Source organism: Ruditapes philippinarum, unplaced genomic scaffold (genome assembly GCF_026571515.1).
Source record: "Ruditapes philippinarum isolate M1 unplaced genomic scaffold, ASM2657151v2 ctg2528_1_1_1_1, whole genome shotgun sequence".
NCBI lineage: Eukaryota > Metazoa > Mollusca > Bivalvia > Venerida > Veneridae > Ruditapes > Ruditapes philippinarum.
Genome location: NW_026858495.1, coordinates 46,639 through 65,840, shown reverse-complemented (window position 1 = coordinate 65,840; position 19,202 = coordinate 46,639). Strand labels below are relative to the sequence as shown.

The 19,202-nt window shown below is 33.9% G+C and overlaps 1 protein-coding gene across 1 annotated transcript in view; it reads right to left on the bottom strand.

The window, feature by feature from the left end:
* Positions 1-19,202, bottom strand: part of LOC132753339 (protein furry homolog-like) — a 105,668-nt gene that overhangs the window by 70,348 nt on the left and 16,118 nt on the right. Inside the window, exons 12-25 of the mRNA XM_060743779.1 lie at positions 18,485-18,642; positions 17,850-18,006; positions 17,114-17,194; positions 15,896-16,200; positions 15,458-15,598; positions 13,578-13,645; positions 12,659-12,774; positions 12,165-12,326; positions 11,749-11,838; positions 5,071-5,324; positions 4,297-4,473; positions 2,953-3,096; positions 1,968-2,117; positions 1,112-1,281 (exon numbers count right to left, since the gene is read on the bottom strand). Of these exons, the coding sequence (XP_060599762.1) occupies positions 1,112-1,281; positions 1,968-2,117; positions 2,953-3,096; positions 4,297-4,473; positions 5,071-5,324; positions 11,749-11,838; positions 12,165-12,326; positions 12,659-12,774; positions 13,578-13,645; positions 15,458-15,598; positions 15,896-16,200; positions 17,114-17,194; positions 17,850-18,006; positions 18,485-18,642 (2,173 nt within the window). The remainder of the gene's footprint in view (positions 1-1,111; positions 1,282-1,967; positions 2,118-2,952; positions 3,097-4,296; positions 4,474-5,070; positions 5,325-11,748; positions 11,839-12,164; positions 12,327-12,658; positions 12,775-13,577; positions 13,646-15,457; positions 15,599-15,895; positions 16,201-17,113; positions 17,195-17,849; positions 18,007-18,484; positions 18,643-19,202) is intronic.

The window sequence follows — 19,202 nt, the reverse complement described above, 5'->3', positions numbered from 1 at the left end:
TGACGACTGTGGGTCAAAGGAATCTTAAGTTATTGGGCGGACAAACTTTTTGAAGTCAAAGTCCCTGTGACCTTGACCTTTGACCTGATGACCTCAAAATCAATAGGGGTCATCTACTTATCATGACTAACCTCCATGCCAAATATGACGACTGTGGGTCAAAGGAATCTTAAGTTATTGGGCGGACAAGCTTTTTGAAGTCAAGGCCCCTGTGACCTTGACCTTTGACCTAGTGACCTCAAAATCAATAGGGGTCATCTACTAATCATGACTAACCTCCATGCCAAATATGACGACTGTAGGTCAAAGGAATCTTAAGTTATTGGGCGGACAAGCTTTTTGAAGTCAAGGCCCCTGTGACCTTGACCTTTGACCTAGTGACCTCAAAATCAATAGGGGTCATCTACTAATCATGACTAACCTCCATGCCAAATATGACGACTGTAGGTCAAAGGAATCTTAAGTTATTGGGCGGACAAGCTTTTTGAAGTCAAGGCCCCTGTGACCTTGACCTTTGACCTAGTGACCTCAAAATCAATAGGGGTCATCTACTAATCATGACTAACCTCCATGCCAAATATGACGACTGTAGGTCAAAGGAATCTTAAGTTATTGGGCGGACAAGCTTTTTGAAGTCAAGGCCCCTGTGACCTTGACCTTTGACCTAGTGACCTCAAAATCAATAGGGGTCATCTACTAATCATGACTAACCTCCATGCCAAATATGACGACTGTAGGTCAAAGGAATCTTAAGTTATTGGGCGGACAAGCTTTTTGAAGTCAAGGCCCCTGTGACCATGACCTTTGACCTAGTGACCTCAAAATCAATAGGGGTCATCTACTAATCATGACTAACCTCCATGCCAAATATGAAGACTAAGGGTCAAAGGAATCTTAAGTTATTGGGCGGACAAGAAAAAACCGACCGACGGCCGGACAGCCGGACGGACGGACGGACAAGCTGATTCCAGTATACCCCCCTTACAACTTTGTTGTGCGGGGGTATAATAACTGAGAAAAGATCTAAAAAGAAATGTTCTCAAAAAGAAACATTCTCAAATATATATAGATAATGTTCATATTATAGTAAACATGTTTTATCTTCCCTTACCGGGTGTATTACAGATGAGATGTCTGACAAACTTGCTGAAATGCAGTCTGATATCCTGTAATGTGGGCAAGTCTCGATCACTCTCGCCCTCCAGGTATATCCTAGCACCATCAATATACTCTACAAATGGCTTTGTTAAACAGTGGTTATCATCTATCACTGCTGACTCACTGTAATATATAAACATATTTTCTATCTTATATGTCATACATTTATGAGCTTTAGATGAAATAATAACATGACTCTACATGTAATCTACACGGCCAGTCTGTTCTATTTTCAGTTGGATTTTACTTTTACCAAACATGTGCTCAAAATTTTGAAATCCCTTGAAGTAAAAGGAAATGCAGAACAAGTGCATTAATAAATTATGCCCAAAGGTTTAAGAATGGTAAAACCATATCACAAACATTAATTGATATGATAACAGTCTTTCTGGTCTATAATATAGTCAAAATCCAAGTTAGAGTTATGGGCCTTGGACAGTGTCTATTATGTTCTCAAATAATTCAAGCATGTGAAGTTTCAATTCATTTCCTTCAGTAGTTTTTGAGATACAAACTTGCAGGCAAAGATTTTACTGAAGAAAGATGTCTCTGAATAGTCCCACTCAAAACACTAAACAATTCCTTGTGAGATTCAGATGGTATCGTGTCAATGCCACAATATATTTAAGTCCCACTTGTAGAAATATCAATCATCTTGTCGATGAAATGTACTCATAAACTATGTCTAACAATTAAACTAATTAACAGCAAGTTTTACAACTTTTACACATTTCAATCAACATGTCACCACTTATAGTCCTTTTTCACTTACTTCATCCAAATATTTTGTGTAATTAGATCTAACTAACCTCTGTGCAAATGTTTTGTGTTCTGCCATCAGTTCAAATATATGAGCAAGTTGAACACGGAAGACATCACGTTTCCTTCGCCTCTTGATGTTCTCAGCTTTACGCTCAATTGCCTCCTTCAACAAGGGCACTAACTCTTCCATCAACTCCCTAAAATTGAATTGATATGTTATGAGAACAAATCCAGCAAGATTTTACCATGGCAACTTACCTTGACATAATGACCATCATAATTTTACACAATTTCTTTACTTCTGCCTTAATCCATCCCTAATAATTACTAAATTACTTTAAAGGAATCTCAAGGATTATATAACTTTGTATTAAAACTTTTTGTCAGTAATGTTTATTTACACTATGTGAAACTTTTATAAGGCAATTTCATTTTTTTTTATTCACCAAGAAAAGAAACAGTGACCAAATCATTTCAACTTTTAAAGATGGCATGTTAAAGTCACGGTTGTTTCAAGTAAAGCAAAAATGTGCACTCTTATAGTCTTTTGAAATTAAGTAAGGCTTTTTAAAAAGACGTTAAGACATTGATATTTGTATATGATTAATAATATCTGTCATATGTTGCGATATGCATCGGAATATCTGTCCTATTGGGCAATAACAAGGGACAGATATTCCAATCCAAGCAGCAAACATATGTCACATATCTTTACAAGCATATTCTACCATTTCCATTATTTTTAACTTCTTTACCTTAATCAAACAATTTTGCAGGGAAATTTATGTCATTACAAGAGTTTTATGAAATTACAACTTCACTCATAACGGTAAAATTACTTCATACTAAGTGTACCTTTGTATAGCATGTGACTCATATGGCACCCCTCATGCCAGATGAAATTTCTGGTATGACAAAACTAACAGAAACGCCAGTCTGATATGCAAGAAATTAATATCTATAAACATATTTCAATCAATTACAATGTATTACATAAAAGAATACATCAAAGCCTCGATATATCACACATACTTGAACACTACTGGATTGGTATATCCGAGACCGTTCACGATGGTATCCCTCATGTCTGCACTCTCACATCTGATGAGGGGAACCAGCTGTTTAAACATACTGCACACATTAGAATTCTTGTCTGACTTCTCATCTGTCAAAGTGCTAGAAAAAAACAAAACACATTCATATTATTAAACAAATTATAATATATAATAGTTAAATAAATTATTGTAAGTCTAAAAATCTGATTAATTACTAATTTGAATACAAAAATTTTGACTAAATTTCAACAAAAAAGATCAATCCCCAAATTGTTTTTTTAAGTGAAGCTTCAACAAAAAGGTAGCTAAAGGTACAGTTTATGACTAAAAATTAACTACATGTAATCAAACATCTCTCCAAATGCGTAAAAATTCCATGAAATTCTCATTTTTCCCAACATATATAAGTATAGAAAGACTTTCAATAGAAGATATAGGCTCACAAAATATCTTTTTCAAAAATCTTTACTTAAAATGCCTGAGTTGGCATGTGGCCTAAAGATACCCCTATGCTCTATATACATATAAATTTATTTCTATGCATATACTACATGATGTCTTATGTGCAAATCTGAATAAATGATCTGTTCTATTCTAAGTGCAGGTAAAAATCAGATTAATTACTAATCTGAATACAAAATTTTTGACGAAATTTTAACAAAAAAGATCAATCCACAATCTTTATGCTAGTTAAAAGGCTCAATATGCCTTAGAAATGCTTTTATCTTCATTTCCCAAAAGCATTTTTTTTTTATTTTGGTGTACTTCTATAGTAGCCAATGGTGTACAGCTATAGTAGCCAAAAAGTTACTGATTGGCCAATTACCTGAGGCATCTTTTTCATCTGTTGCTTTTTGGCAATAAGTTCAGTTTTAGTGTTTTATATAGAAGTCAAAATACTACTTTGTTTACATTTTCCTACTTTTATGACCAATTATTTCACATTTATCATTACTTCCTTCTGGTATCAAGCATCTTACATTCTCTTCTCTAAAACCATTTTTAAACATTATAAAATCCATACTTGCCCTTTCTAAAGTAATAATTTATTTGTTTAAGGCTTAATGTGCCTTTAAGCTTCAACAAAAAGGTAGCTACAAGTACAATTCATAACTAAAAATAAACTAAACAAACATCTCTCCAAATGCGTAAAAATTCTATGAAATTCTCATTTTTCTCCAACATATATAAGTATAGAAAGACTTTCTTAGGAGAGCTAGGCCAACAAAATATCTTTACCAAAGTCTTTACTAATAATGCCGATAAATGAGTTGGGATGTGGCCCCAAAAATACTCTATGCTCTAAGTGCAGGTAACCTACCTTGGTTCAGGAAGTACAATCCTATTAACAATATCTGTGATAGGTGTATTTTGTGCCACACTACAAGCTAAGATGACGTAATTCTGCCATAGCTGCATATGATGATCTTTCTCAGTAGGTGCTTTCTTACTTCCTGACCGGATAAATGATGATGCCCTGTTCTCATTGATCATGTTACTGTCAACAGATGATTAAAATATTCACGTAAAGTTAATATATCAAGCACCCCTTTCTCATAAATAAATGTATATCATATGACAAACTCAAAACCAAATAATGATCATTCAATTAGTATGGAAATGATGGAACAAGGTCTACTTATTGCAAGTTTTCAGGTGATTTTACAAAGTTTACTAATGATTTGATGGTAACTGGTAATAAGCTCAATGCCACACATGTTTCTCTGCTGTTTCAAATGATTAATAAAGAAAAGTTGGTAATAACTAGCAGGAATGCAGGTTGGCACTGAAACAATATCTGATAATACTCAAATAAGCTTACTGCCAACTAAAATGGTGTTAAAACTGTTGACAACTCAGAAAAAGAAAACAATATCAATTCTAAGAACTGACTAATCAAATGATGTCACCAACAACTGGTCTAGATCTCATGTTTGGCAATTATAATGAGTCCTATTATTCATTTTCAGCCAGATATGTTTTCTTAAACAACAAAGTCTTACAAGCAAACTATCAACATAATGGTTAAATAAAATTGGTAATAAAATATTCTTAATTGATAAATGTAAATATAAGGATAAAATCACTATCTTACCCAGGGTCTAACAATGTGTATAGAGCATTAAGTCTTGTATACACTATGGGCCATGCATGAGCTATGGCTAGATGACATGACGTCATAGCGAAATCTTTTGAGACAAACATAGCAATGCACTGCATCCATGGATCCACCTTCGAGAAGTTAGAATCAGAATGAGACTCCTTGGTGTCATGGGAACTACTCCAAACTGTGGCTGATCTCTCCAACAACCATTGTAAATCAACACTTGAACAGTTCAGGATAAATGTCTGAAAAATATAGCATTCATATACTTACTAATTTCTGGAAATATAGAAGATTTATCATCATTAAATAGATTCGTCTTTAAACAAACATTTTTTTACAGAATTGCTTGTGACATTCTTCCTAGACATTTTCTAGCAAATTTAAAATAATAAAACAAATTGGACTATGAGTTTTTTGCGCTCAGATGAGCTAAAATATAGTATTGAAAACAAGAAAGGAGTCACATGATTTAAGCATTTGCCTTAAAGGGGCAACATTCGCTGCCGCGGCAGCGAGTATTTGTGGGTGTGACTAATAAGTGATGTAAAACTGTCTGTTATAAACCCTGATCTAAAAATAGCATGCAGTGTTAACCTGCAGAGAGAATGTAAACAAAAACAGCTGATTTTACACAGGAGAGGTTTAATGGATGTTTTATATAACTCACAGATTAATCAGATTAATTAAAAGACATTATCAAGCCATCTTGTCCAGATATTATTTTTGAAGTCAGTTGTTTTTCTTTTTTTCACTGGAATGCTGTATGTTCTTGAAGGATCTCTTTTATATGGAATCTGCCTTTCTGATGTTTGAGGGCGATTCACATTTTCATTCCAGTCAAGGACAGCCAAGTTAATCCTGATTTTGTAGGCATCTAATCCAAAACATATTCTTTTGTCTCCATACTGTAATAATGCATTATTAAATGATTCTACGTAGTGAGTGTCCATACAGTATCTATATTTTTCTGCATCTTTGTATACTGGCATTGATCTTAAAAAATTTGTAAGAATAGAAACAGCTTTTTCATCTTTGATGGTGTATTTGGAACATTCATAATGTGGATCTGTTTTGCATCGAGAAGTTGGTAGACAATTGTCGTGACTGCCCTTGTAGTGGTCAACAAAGTTAAGTATGTTTTTTCGTAGAATTTCGGGATTATTTTGGCAGTTTTTCATTGAATGGAATGTGTGAGTTTTTAATGCAGCAGCTTTGTCAGACAGTTCCTCATGCCACACAACTCCATGTGTTGACTTGAAGCCTGTTGTTATTTTTTCTTGCAGCTTTAGCTATGCCCTTGGTCATATGCCAAGTATCACTTGCATTCGTTGTTGGGCTTCTTTCTTCTCTGACATATTTAGTTATTTGGTTGTTGTTGTCATGTGCATGGATGTTTACTGGGCAGTCCTTCTGGTCAAGATAATCATATAAGCGTCGTACTCCTACAAGTTCATGCCGTTGAGAGCTGGGATCATCAGACTTGGTGACTGTCTCAACTTGAATGCACTTGTTTGTTGCTTTACCAAGACAGACAACATCAGTGAACTTTGCATTCTTGCGCCAACAATGGCGGGCATCAGTAACAATATTTATTCCTGTCAGTATTTCATCATCAGGCAAAAGTGCAGCGGTCATGGCAATTTCATTTTGAAGAGCATTGTTTTTAGATTCTAAGACTTCCTTCTCTACAGCTCTTTTGTAAGTCTCCATCATTTCAGAAATATATTTTTCCCCAAAATCTGCAATATCTGAAGCTTCACACAGTTTTTGAAATTGGTTAGGTAGTATGCCGCTGGAAAAATAACCATGACAAAATTTGTAACTTGCTAAAAACTTTCCGTTTCCCATGTGTGGCGAGGACGTCCAGCTCAAGGCATGGGACTCCTTACATTTGATATTGGCAGTCATTACCCCATGCATTTTTTTGTTGTTTGATTTATCAAGACTTAATCTTTCCTTGCATTTTATATCATGGGCTTGTACTTGTGTTATAAGTTTTTGAACTGATGATAAACATCCTATAAAAATGTCTTCCGTTTTTGCATCTTCCAAGGTGCAATATTGATATTCTGGCTCAAAGTCTAAACTTTCATTTGTCACATTATCTTCAACGGGTAGATTCAGAGAAGTAAACAAGGGTGCCATAGTCACAAAATACGCCCGTTTACGAAAAAGCTTTAGATGGAGATGGGGGCATTATGGATAAGTGTTATCTAGCAAGCAAGTTTTTATTCTTAGCACTGTGTTGTTAAATGAACCTTAAAACAAATCAATAGGGAAGATATGCACAGAATGTGTGACCTTGACCTTGGTGGCAGGGACCTGAATTTTATGCACGGCACTCAGCCTCACAATGATGAACATTTGTGCCAAATTATATTGAAATCCCTCTATGCATGTAGAAGTTTTGCTCCAGACAAGTGTTTTTCTATGAGCTCTAACTGTGACCTTCACCTTTGACCTAGAGACTTGGTTTATGTGCAGGGCACTACGTCTCATGGTGGTGAACAATTCTATAAAAGTAACATTAAAATTCCTCCATGCATGTAGAAAATATGCTCCGGACAACATCTGGATATTTAATCATCTCCAGTGACCTTGACCATGTTGACCTTGCAAATATTAACCTAAATTAAATGTGTAACACCTGTAGTCATGATAGTTACCATTTGTGCTACAATCCATCAATAAATGATGACTAAATGGTCCCTATAACCAACTTCAAATTTTTATCTGAACTTTGACCTCTATGTGTAACCTTGACTTTGGTCGCAGGGATCTGAATTTTGCATGCGACACTCAGCCTCACAATGGTGAACATTTGTGCCAAGTTATATTGAAAACCCCCTATGAATGTAGAAGTTTTGCTCCGGACAAGCGTTTTTCAATGAGCTCTAAGTGTGACCTTGACCTTTGACCTGGAGACCTGGATCATGCATGGAGCAATACATATCATGGTGGTGAGCATTTCCATAAAGTATTATAAAAATTCTTCCATACATGTAGGAGATATGCTCCAGACAAAATCTGGATATTTCACCATCTTTAGTGACCTTGACCTTGCATATATTGACCTAAAGTACATTGTCACAGCCGTAGTCATTATAATAACCATTTGTGTTACAATCCCTCAATAAATGATGATTAAATCGTCCCTATACACATCTTCATATTTTTATCTTTTTTAAACGGGCGTATAAAAAGTACATGTAATTTAATAACTAAAAAATTCTGATTTAAGATTTTATTCTAGGGAAATACATTTCATTACAATTCTTAATCTTTGAATGAGCTGAACTGATATTTACTTGAAAATTAAAATATAATTAAATTTCTATGAGAAAGTATTTACATTTGATAAGGTAATTACTGTATGATCTTTATGAACAAATACCAAGTCTACAGAACACCATAGTTATCACAGTTAAGTATCTTGACCAATGAATGAAACATGTGTAAATAAATGTTACATTCTTTACAACATACTCAAGTCCAAGAAAGAGGATTATTTCATGCCCTTTGATTAAATTCTATTTTTAGAAAATAGATCAAGGGGAGTAATTGTGTAAGTCATTTATGAACAAAGTAATAACTTTGTTGTCTCCCTTTGATTAAATTCTATTTACAAAATCTGGATATTTCATCATCTTTAGTGACCTTGACCTTGTATATATTGACCTAAATTATATGTATCACAGCCATAGTCTTGATAATGACCATTTGTGTTACAATCCCTCAATAAATGATGACTAAATGGTCCATATACACATCTTCATATTTTTATCTGAACTTTGACCTCTATGTGTGACCTTGACCTTGGCCGCAAGGACCTGAATCTTGCACGCGACACTCCGCCTCACAATGGTGAACATTTGTGCCAAGTAATATTGAAATCCCTCTATACATGTGGAAGTTTTGCTCCGGACAAGCATTTTTCAATGAGCTCTAAGTGTGACCTTGACCTTTGACCTAGAGACCTGGTTCATGTGCGCGACATCTTTAGTGACCTTGACCTTGTATATATTGACCTAAATTATATGTATCACAGCCATAGTCTTGATAATGACCATTTGTGTTACAATCCCTCAATAAATGATGACTAAATGGTCCATATACACATCTTCATATTTTTATCTGAACTTTGACCTCTATGTGTGACCTTGACCTTGGCCGCAAGGACCTGAATCTTGCACGCGACACTCCGCCTCACAATGGTGAACATTTGTGCCAAGTAATATTGAAATCCCTCTATACATGTGGAAGTTTTGCTCCGGACAAGCATTTTTCAATGAGCTCTAAGTGTGACCTTGACCTTTGACCTAGAGACCTGGTTCATGTGCGCGACACTGCTCCTCATAGTGGTGAACATTTATATGAAGTTTCATTAAAATCCCTCCATACATGTAGGAGATATGCTCCGGACAAAATTGGACGCCGCCCGCCCGCCCGCCCGACCGCCCGACCGCGCCCGACCGCCCGCCCGCCAGGGGCGTTCCCATAATACGTCCCGTTTTTCAAACGGGCGTATAAAAAATCACAAAGCCTGTGGAGTAGCTCAAACAACGATATTTTATTAAACTGTCCTCCACCAAGAAACAATTTTATTTTGTCAATTTTATTAAACAATTCAGTTTTTTCTGACTCATCATTGTAATAGTACTCCAATTTGCCTCTTGATTTTCTATTTATTTGTCTATTTTCTTTATTTCTTGCACGTCTTTTTTCACCAGAATTTGATGGATAGGCTTTTGGCTCCTTACGTAATTCCAAGCGTATTCTTTTTATTCCATTATTATGATCTTCAACTTGTTGATTATGGTTATCATCCATGTTTATCACTATATTGTATACCTGACTTTACTAATGAATTCACACAAATGAAAATGATATCAGCTTCACATTGTTTTAACTGTAAACTCTGCTGGGAAACATTTTAATCTGCCAACACCTAATTAAGATGCTGTCACAATGAAGTATAATTGTTCATTGTATGGCCTGCCATGTAGAATTAAAATTCACATAGGATGCTTGTTTTGGAGGGAAATAGTGCAAATCTTTAAGCTGTTATAATCTGATTTTATATATATTTCGTACAAATTTGAATTCTAAAAATGGCACAGGATAATAAGAAAAAGAGATATGTGATTTATATGACAGAAGAACAGTAAGAAATTACTTGTGGAATATTCAATTTCATGGGTGGGATATTGAAATATCAAGTGATGACGATACTGAAGCAACAAGTACCCAGTATCAAAATTTGAGCAGAACATCCACTGAGACTAAGTCAGTAAACTCAGATGTTTGCGAAAAAGAAATTTCTGAAGAGAATGCAAACATGTCAACAGATCAACAAAATGGATCATCTGAACTTGCTACCCGTAATACAGATGTTTGTCACCACTGTCTTAGTTCCCCATATGTGACTGCAAGTCCTCAGGCCTGGTTAGGAGATGGTCGCTTAGCAAGACCAGGAAATAACTTAATAAGAAAAAAACTTTATAGAAAATACTGGACTATGCTCGACAGAAGGGGACTTTGGAGCAATAGTGTATATTTAGAAAGAAAGGAGAGACTTATGCGTGCAGCACATGTTGAACTGACTGTAAGAGAAATTATGCCTGACTGTGTCCTGCATCAAGTCAGACAACTATATCCAAATCCAAAGGATGTGCCGTACATGGGACATTTCTTTTAAGAAAACCTGCTAAAAATGATCTTGACAGGCATTTAAAATATTTTTAAACTATTAATATATAAAAATTTTATACAAATGCTACATTTAGTTTGATAAACATTTGTGAAATGTAATTTTGACTTCAAGATATTTACAACAAAATATAGTGTAAATGAAATATACCTGGAAGTTACTTTTACTGTTTTCATGAAGTTTAAACCATTTAAATACAAGTTGAATCAGTACGTTGAAATTAAAAAAAAATCATAGATTAATGGATTATTGTAAATTTGTTGGATATAAATACTTTTTGATAAAGTAAGATCAGTAAAAGGTATTGTTTTTTTTTCTTATCATGTATTCAGCATTCCAATGTGTCGTCTGCTGAAAATCTCCCTCCCTGTAATATATATCGTCTGCTACAAATCTCTCTCACTGAAATAAACACTGTCACGTGTTTCTGTTTACTACTGAAGGTTCATGACCTGTAATGATCAGTTGGCTCCTCCCAGGGAAATTCAAATTTCAAATTTGACAGCCAGTATTTTTTTCCAGAAACACACTTAACAAAGTTTTATTTTGAATAATTTTGGTCAATCTATATCAAGAATATCTATGCCTACATACATGCCAAGTGTTGTTTAAATGCATTTGGTAATTAATCTTAAATCTTTGAAAAAGGGTCCCTGAAGTGAAGCATGCATAAAATTAATAAGAAACCTGCCCTAGCGCCATCTGCTGGCTTTTATAGTGCAGTTGGGCCTTTAAAGCAACGTATGTTTAAAGTCAAAGCCCTATATGGCTAATACCATCTTTCTTTAATTGCCAATTCAGTGTAGTTCAGAACTCGAAAGTAATTCATGTCTGCATTTTCTAGCTAAACTTTAAAGTTACGTGTAAATGTGCACAAATATTTTTTCATCTCACATTTCAACAATTTACTGATTAAAAATCCGACACTTAGTATAAGAAATTTCAAATGGTCTTACCCTTTCTGATGGTATTAACGATGGTAGCAATCTCTCTATTACAGCAGGACAGGCATTATCCATCGTCTCTAACAGGCTCGTACACACAACCTGTATACACAAACATATGCTGTATTACACCTTACAATAACAACAGCACCAGTAGCATTCAAATGGTCAATTATGTATTACTAAAACCTTCTTCACATTAATTTCCTTCAAAACTTAATTTCAACAAATCCAGATGTTTGATTTTGATATGCATTATCACTGCTTTTATCAAATTCCAAAGACCCTTGTTGAAGTCAAATGTAATATTAATATTTATCTTTTCTCAAACATAAATATCTATTTTAAAGGTTTAACACTTTAATGAATAAAAAGACAAAAAACACACGCAAAAAAAAACAACAAAAAAACACAAAATAATGATTTACATTATCAGATGACAATGCAGGAACACACAAGAAGATCTGTTTCACTTCTTTCAGCAGATGGGCTGCCAGCTTTCTTGTGACAACACGATGATTACACAACATAACCAGGGCAAGGCCTTCAACCTCGTGTAGGGCAAGTAGGCTCCCTGATATACCAACATACTGAAACAAATAACAGGTAAGTTAACATCATATTTACCAAACAACATATAACAATTAAAATAGGAGTACAATAGAACTGTTTATAAGTCAAACCAACAGTGTAATGTCATTTGGAAATTTACCAGCCAAAATTGGGATTGAAAATCAAAAATATACTCACTTTCCATAAACCCGTAGATATCTATCATCTCCTTGGAAAAATCTCACAATACTACAGAGCTACAGTCAAGGCCAGATCAGCCAAATATGTAAAAATCATTTTCAGTTTACAAAAACAATTATCAAGTATTATTTTAAAGAAAGAAAACTGAACTATAACCTGTGTGTGTTACCTTTTGATTGTTGTATTTAGAAATGATTTGCATCAACAGACGTAGAGCACTGTCCAGCTGTTGTGCTTGTTGAGTATTTGTATCACTAATCTCCTTCTGTATAAACTGTACAAAACCTGGAAAATAATACCCAACACAAATCTTAAATAAAAGTCCCAATACTCCTTCTTTCTAGGCAACATTATACAATGAAATGATATGAACATATGAAATTATTATCATAAAGTGTTACTTAGAACAAACTCATTACATCTCCGATTTTATGCCTTGGAATAAACTGATTATATCTCATATATTATGGTGAACAGATCTATGGTACTGTTACCCTCGTTTAATACTATAATGACCATGTACAGCTCTGAATTTGTTAGTCAGATTTAACAAGCTAGTTAAAAAGATTTCATTATAGAAATACATTGTAAACAAATTAAACAGCAGTTTTGTGTATTGGAGAAATGCTTAAATGTGCACATGTACCGACTAACCTGTTTGTACTATATAGATGACATAGCCAATTCATTATCGATGCTAACATTAACAATTTCAACATAAAACTAAAGACTGAGTTTAATTAAAGACAAAAGAATAACAAATATCTGGAACACAAATATGTAATGATCTGTATATAACGTCAACAGATTCCTGAAGATCTTTGTAGGCCCTTCATGTTTTAAGGCAACGACATCTAAACTGATGCATTGTTCACTGTGTAGGCATTGTTATAAATACAAATTCAGTAAAATATGCTTTAATCTGATATAAAAACAAGCATATGCCACTCTCAAACTATGCATGTAATAAATCACAGCCTATTCATTCATATACAGATTCATTATAGCATAATTTCTGACATTATTTCTTAATTACAGACATATCCTGCTATTATTAGCTTTTATAACAACATAAAACTTTAGTATACCTCTGACCACCTGTTCTTTCCAGACATCAGACTCCTGCATGAGATTCTGTAAAGCTTGAAATGCCAACCTGTGAAAACATTAGACATCTTTACATAAAATTGTTATGCCAAATACAGAACCAACAAGTTTAATGGAATTAATCAGATCCTCATTTTAATACATAAACAATAATCTCATTAATTTTAATCATACTCAACAAATGAAAAATATCAAGACTAGAAATAAATTGTTGCATAAAAATATGTTACAAACTTGGTAAACAAGAGCCCGGTTTGAGCCGGGTGATGCTCCCCGAATAGGTTTTGGACACAGGAAAGTACACCTCTTGTAGTTTCAGAGTTATGTCCGTGGAAAAAGTTCAAAGTGCAATAATTCTAAAATTAGGCAAGGCAGAGTTACAGTTCTTTGCACTGCACTTCTAATCAATGTGATCTATCAACCTACAAAGTTTCTTGATGATATCTCTTATGATTCTCGAGTTATGTCCTGGACAATTCAAAAAGTAAAAAAACAAAGGGCAATAACTCCAGAATTAGGCAAGGTAGAGTTATGATTCTTGTGCACTGCACATCTACCCATTGAGATTTATCTACCTACAAAGTTTCATGTTGATATCTCTTATTGTTTTACAGCTATGTCCTGGATAAGATTTTTCTAAAAGGGGAGATTATTCAAAAATAAAGGCTTAACAGAGTTATGGTTCTTTTGCACTGCACCTCTACTCAATGAGATCTATCTTCCTACAATGTTTCATGTTGATATCTCTTATAGTTTTAGAGTTATGCCCCGGACAAGATTTTTCTATAAGGGGAGATAATTCAAAAACCAGGCAAAATAGAGTTATGTTCTTTGACACTGCACTCCCCCTTGATGCCCTCTACCACTGTATGAAGTTTCAAACAAATTATCTCCAAGGGTTTTCAAGTTATGTTCCAGACAAAGTTCAAGTTCAAAGTATTAAAATAAACAAAGGGCAATAACTCCAAAATTAGGACAAAAAGAGTTATTGTTCTTATGCACTGCACATCTACGCATTGAGATCTATTCACCTACAAAGTTTCATGTTGATATCTCTTATAGTTTTAGAGTTATGCCCCGGACAAGATTTTCTATAAGGGGAGATAATTCAAAAACCAGGCAAAATAGAGTTATGGTTCTTTGACACTGCACCCCCCCTCAATGCCCTCTACCACTGTATGAAGTTTCAACAAATTATCTCCAAGGGTTTTTCAAGTTATGTTCCGGACAAAGTTCAAAGTATTAAAATTAACAAAGGGCAATAACTCCAAAATTAGGATGAAAAGAGTTATTGTTCTTATGCACTGCACATCTACCCATTGAGATCTATTCACCTACAAAGTTTCATGTTGATATCTCTTATAGTTTTAGAGTTATGCCCCGGACAAGATTTTTCTATAAGGGGAGATAATTCAAAAACCGGGCAAAATAGAGTTATGGTTCTTTGACACTGCACTCCCCCTCGATGCCCTTTACCACTGTATGAAGTTTCAACAAATTATCTCCAAGGGTTTTCAAGTTATGCTCCGGACAAGACAACGGACGGACAGACGGACAGACGGACGGACGGACAGACGGACAGACGGACAAGGCGCCGACTATATGCTCCCCCGAAATTTTTCGGGGAGCATAAAAAAATTGTTCTTAGGAATCATTTCATTTAATCATATTTGATGTGAAGGCCAAACAGTAGCCCAATACATCAGATTAAGTAAAGAAGCCGGCTAATGATCAAATTCAAATTTCAACTGAAACTGTAGTTTTAGAATAAGTCTTTGTATTTTACACCTAAGATATGTAAAGCAATAAAATAAGACAAATAAAAATGCCGCAATGAAATTTAAATCATGAAGTTTCTTACCCTCTCAGTTCTTCATCAAAGTGTACAGTAAGTCTAGTGACTAACTCTACTAGTTCTGACTTACTGAGCCCATCTGGTATTAACCTTGGTATAGCTGCTATACATGTACGGAATAAGTCCATCTTAGGTTTCCTGTCACCACTGTACATATAGACAATATTAATATAACATATTAATTCATTATATAAATTGCACACAGTAAAAGTGTGTTTCACTTAAAGAACATATACGGTAATTGAAAACTGCACTATTCCAGAATTTTGAAACCTTTTTCTTTGTCATAATCTTGTTGATGTTTAAGTCAAAATGTGATTTGAAATTTTCTGCCCTGACTTTATAACACAATGTGATTTAATTAATATCCTTATACCACAGTGTTCAGGTTACATAAAATCATGAAGTAAACAAATATATAATCCCGTATAAAAAAACGCTTACGTCAGTAACTCCTCAGGCTCTTTGTTCACATTTTCAGCCTTTGTTAGTAGTAGAGGTCGTCCAACATTCAGGTCCAATGTCCTCAACATTGAATCAAAGGTCTTCAGTAAGTACGGGACATACTGAGACAGCCCTATATGTTTGGCCATATCATCTGTTAACATTTTGTTAAGGAATGTTTTCTTCACACGAACAGTCGCGCCTGATGGGAACACGGTGTTGGACTGGGGCATCGGTGGATCACCATCACACTGTTGAAGACTATCGGCTATAACAAGGAACGCTCTTAAACCAATACTCATCCTCTGAAAAACAAAACAAAAAACATAGAGACTATTTGAAGAGCAAGGAAATTTAAGTAAAATCTTCTCAGTAATGAAAGATTTAACATTATAAGTAACAGTTACGTTTTAAGATTAGATGTTATAGACCATCGTGGGTTACCTATGGTATATATTCTGTACATACTACATTATCTAGATATAATGTAGTATATACGGAATATAACCCATGATGGTTATTGACTTGAGTATGTATCTACATTTCACAACAGTGATCAAGGAATAAAACATCGAATTACTCTATTATTAGAACAATGTTTCCTCGCCTAATGTTATTACCAATTAGACTAGAAAATATATGGATTTACTAATGACTTAAATAAAAATAACAGTTCTCTTTACAATCAAGTTTTTTTTTTCAAGAATGGAAAGGAAGACTTTAAACTAAATTAAAATACAGAAATGTTTTATGGAAAACAAATGATATATTTTCATACTCCTTTTTCAATACCTATACAATCAGCATCATTATGATGAGTAAATTATATGAACTATCACAGTAAGGACATTATACTTAGTTAGGGCATTTATGATAATATACCTAACTTATATATTACATATATGGTAAGTATCAATTCATAGGTAATTTGTATATCTTCAGCTATTATTGTTACAAAACAAAAAGTCAATACAGAATTTGTGTCATTAAAATCAGAAATGTTGCTTAATAAATCAAAATATTCCCAATTTCGTCATAACAACTAAGAATATACAAAAATATTAATTTTTGTATATTTGCAATAATTATTCTAACACGATTGAAACCAATTATTCAATAGATCCTGGACAGAATAAATCAATATTTTGACATCATTTTCACAAAGTGCTCTTTTTTTTCTTTCTTTTTTTTCCTTTTTTTAAATATTAATAAATATACCTCTGGTGTGAGAAAATTGGATTTCTTTCCAACACTCAGTAAGTCAAATATAATCTCCTTCATGGCAAAATCTAAACGCTCCTGAAATGAGAAGAAAAAATATTAATCTCATGCATTATTTTTTTCTAACCTAGAATAAACATAAGATTTTAATACATCATTTGTATGAGATAATAAAGAACCATCTACAAACATTAGTAATGATCCTGCCATTAAGTTATTTGTTAAAAAGATTTTTTACTGTTTATGCCTCTGCCAAAAAAGGCAAATAGGTACAATATGAGCAAATTGCAGTAAACCTGTCACAAGGATGTTACACTACAAAGCTGACATTTGTTTGTTTTGTTTGGTTTCATGGCACCCAAACACAATTAAGGTCATATGGCGACAACACATGACAGATGACTTTGGCTAATCTCTGGTGTCACAATTTTTAATCAACACAAGGGGTAATAACCATCTAACCTGCTGGAGCTAAAAGATTCATAGACTTCAGTAATTTGAACCAATTCATTTGCCTCCTACAATCATATAGGGATAATCAGTGACTGCAATTCTGATGCCCTAACCCTTAAAGGCAACCCCTCAGCTACAAGGAGGACAAAGCTGAAATCAATCTAATGAAAGACTTCAGATGAGACACCCATTTTTGACACCAACAAAGCATCAAATGAAATTGCGGTCAATTTTTTAAATTGTTAACAATTTTCATTATCTAACAAATAAGAGGTCTTACAGTAGCAATGAACTGGATGATTTTCACGAAGATGTTGAGTGGCATATCTTTAGGTGTGACCACTTTCTGTCCCTTAGGAAACAAGCTGCTGATGACACTTTGTAATCTACTGGTCGTGACTTGGTTACTCTCACACTTTATACGCACCATATATACCCTGTAATTATAACATAATTCTTGAATGTCTAATGTTATATTAAAATGTATTAAGCTGCATCTCTGCGGCAGGCAGATTTTTGTATTTATTTGGTTGTTCTGGTTTTGAACTTTCAAAAGAATAATTCCAAAATGCCTGTATGTAACAAATATGTATATTTCCTTAAAAGCGAAATCATCTCTTAAGTGGCAAAAACTGTATTTTAAATAGCAGCATCCATGGGTCACAAGTATTATTATTCATTTTTGCAAACTAAAATATAAAATTGAACACAATTAAGGCAAAATGTAAAGTTACAATTAAGGTACAATGTAACATTATTTTGACTTTTACGTTTGCACTCACCATTAACCATGGACAAAATGTCACTTAATAACTTTTTTAAAATTTCTTAGCATTTACAAGGTTCCAATGTCATTTCATTTGATCAAACAGTGGCAAATACATTACTCAAAATAAATACTGGTAACAAACTTACCACACCAGTCTGGACAGAGATTCGAGAGCAACTCTTGACAACTTATTATCTTTGTTCTTCAGTTGAGAGAGACAGTTGGTGAGGAAATATGGCCAGTTGTTCAGGAAGAATGTTTTCTGACTCACACATAGCAAACATGTGACTAGTGGAAACATTGACTGAAATATACATGAAATACACATGAAATACACATGAAATAAATCATGTACATTAAATATACATGATAAAAATATTGTTATTTCGTTTAATCAGAAAAATTATAAAGGCAAAAATCTTATATATCAAAAAGATAGGGTGTCTTATATATATTAAATAGATGGGCTGAAATTTACCTAATTTATTTAAACAAGTCTAAACAAGTCATTACCTCCATAATCTATATCATAAATTATGAAATAATATCATAGTCATTGTAATACTTCAATGGAGCAATATGACAATTTTAACATGTGTATAACTGCTGGACAACCCTAGGCATACACATACACAATATAAATATTAAATACTACAGGAAATTTGGTAGAACCACCTATCTTCCATGGATCAAGTGAATGGCTTGGTCACATAAATAAACTCATAAATGTATGAGCATTGAATTTACACAGGTATTTAACAATAAGTTAGTTAACTTAAATCACTTATCCATGGCTCCTTATCCATGGATGATATCTTTAAGGTTCATTGTCCACAACATGTCAGAAACTTCTTTTTATTTTTT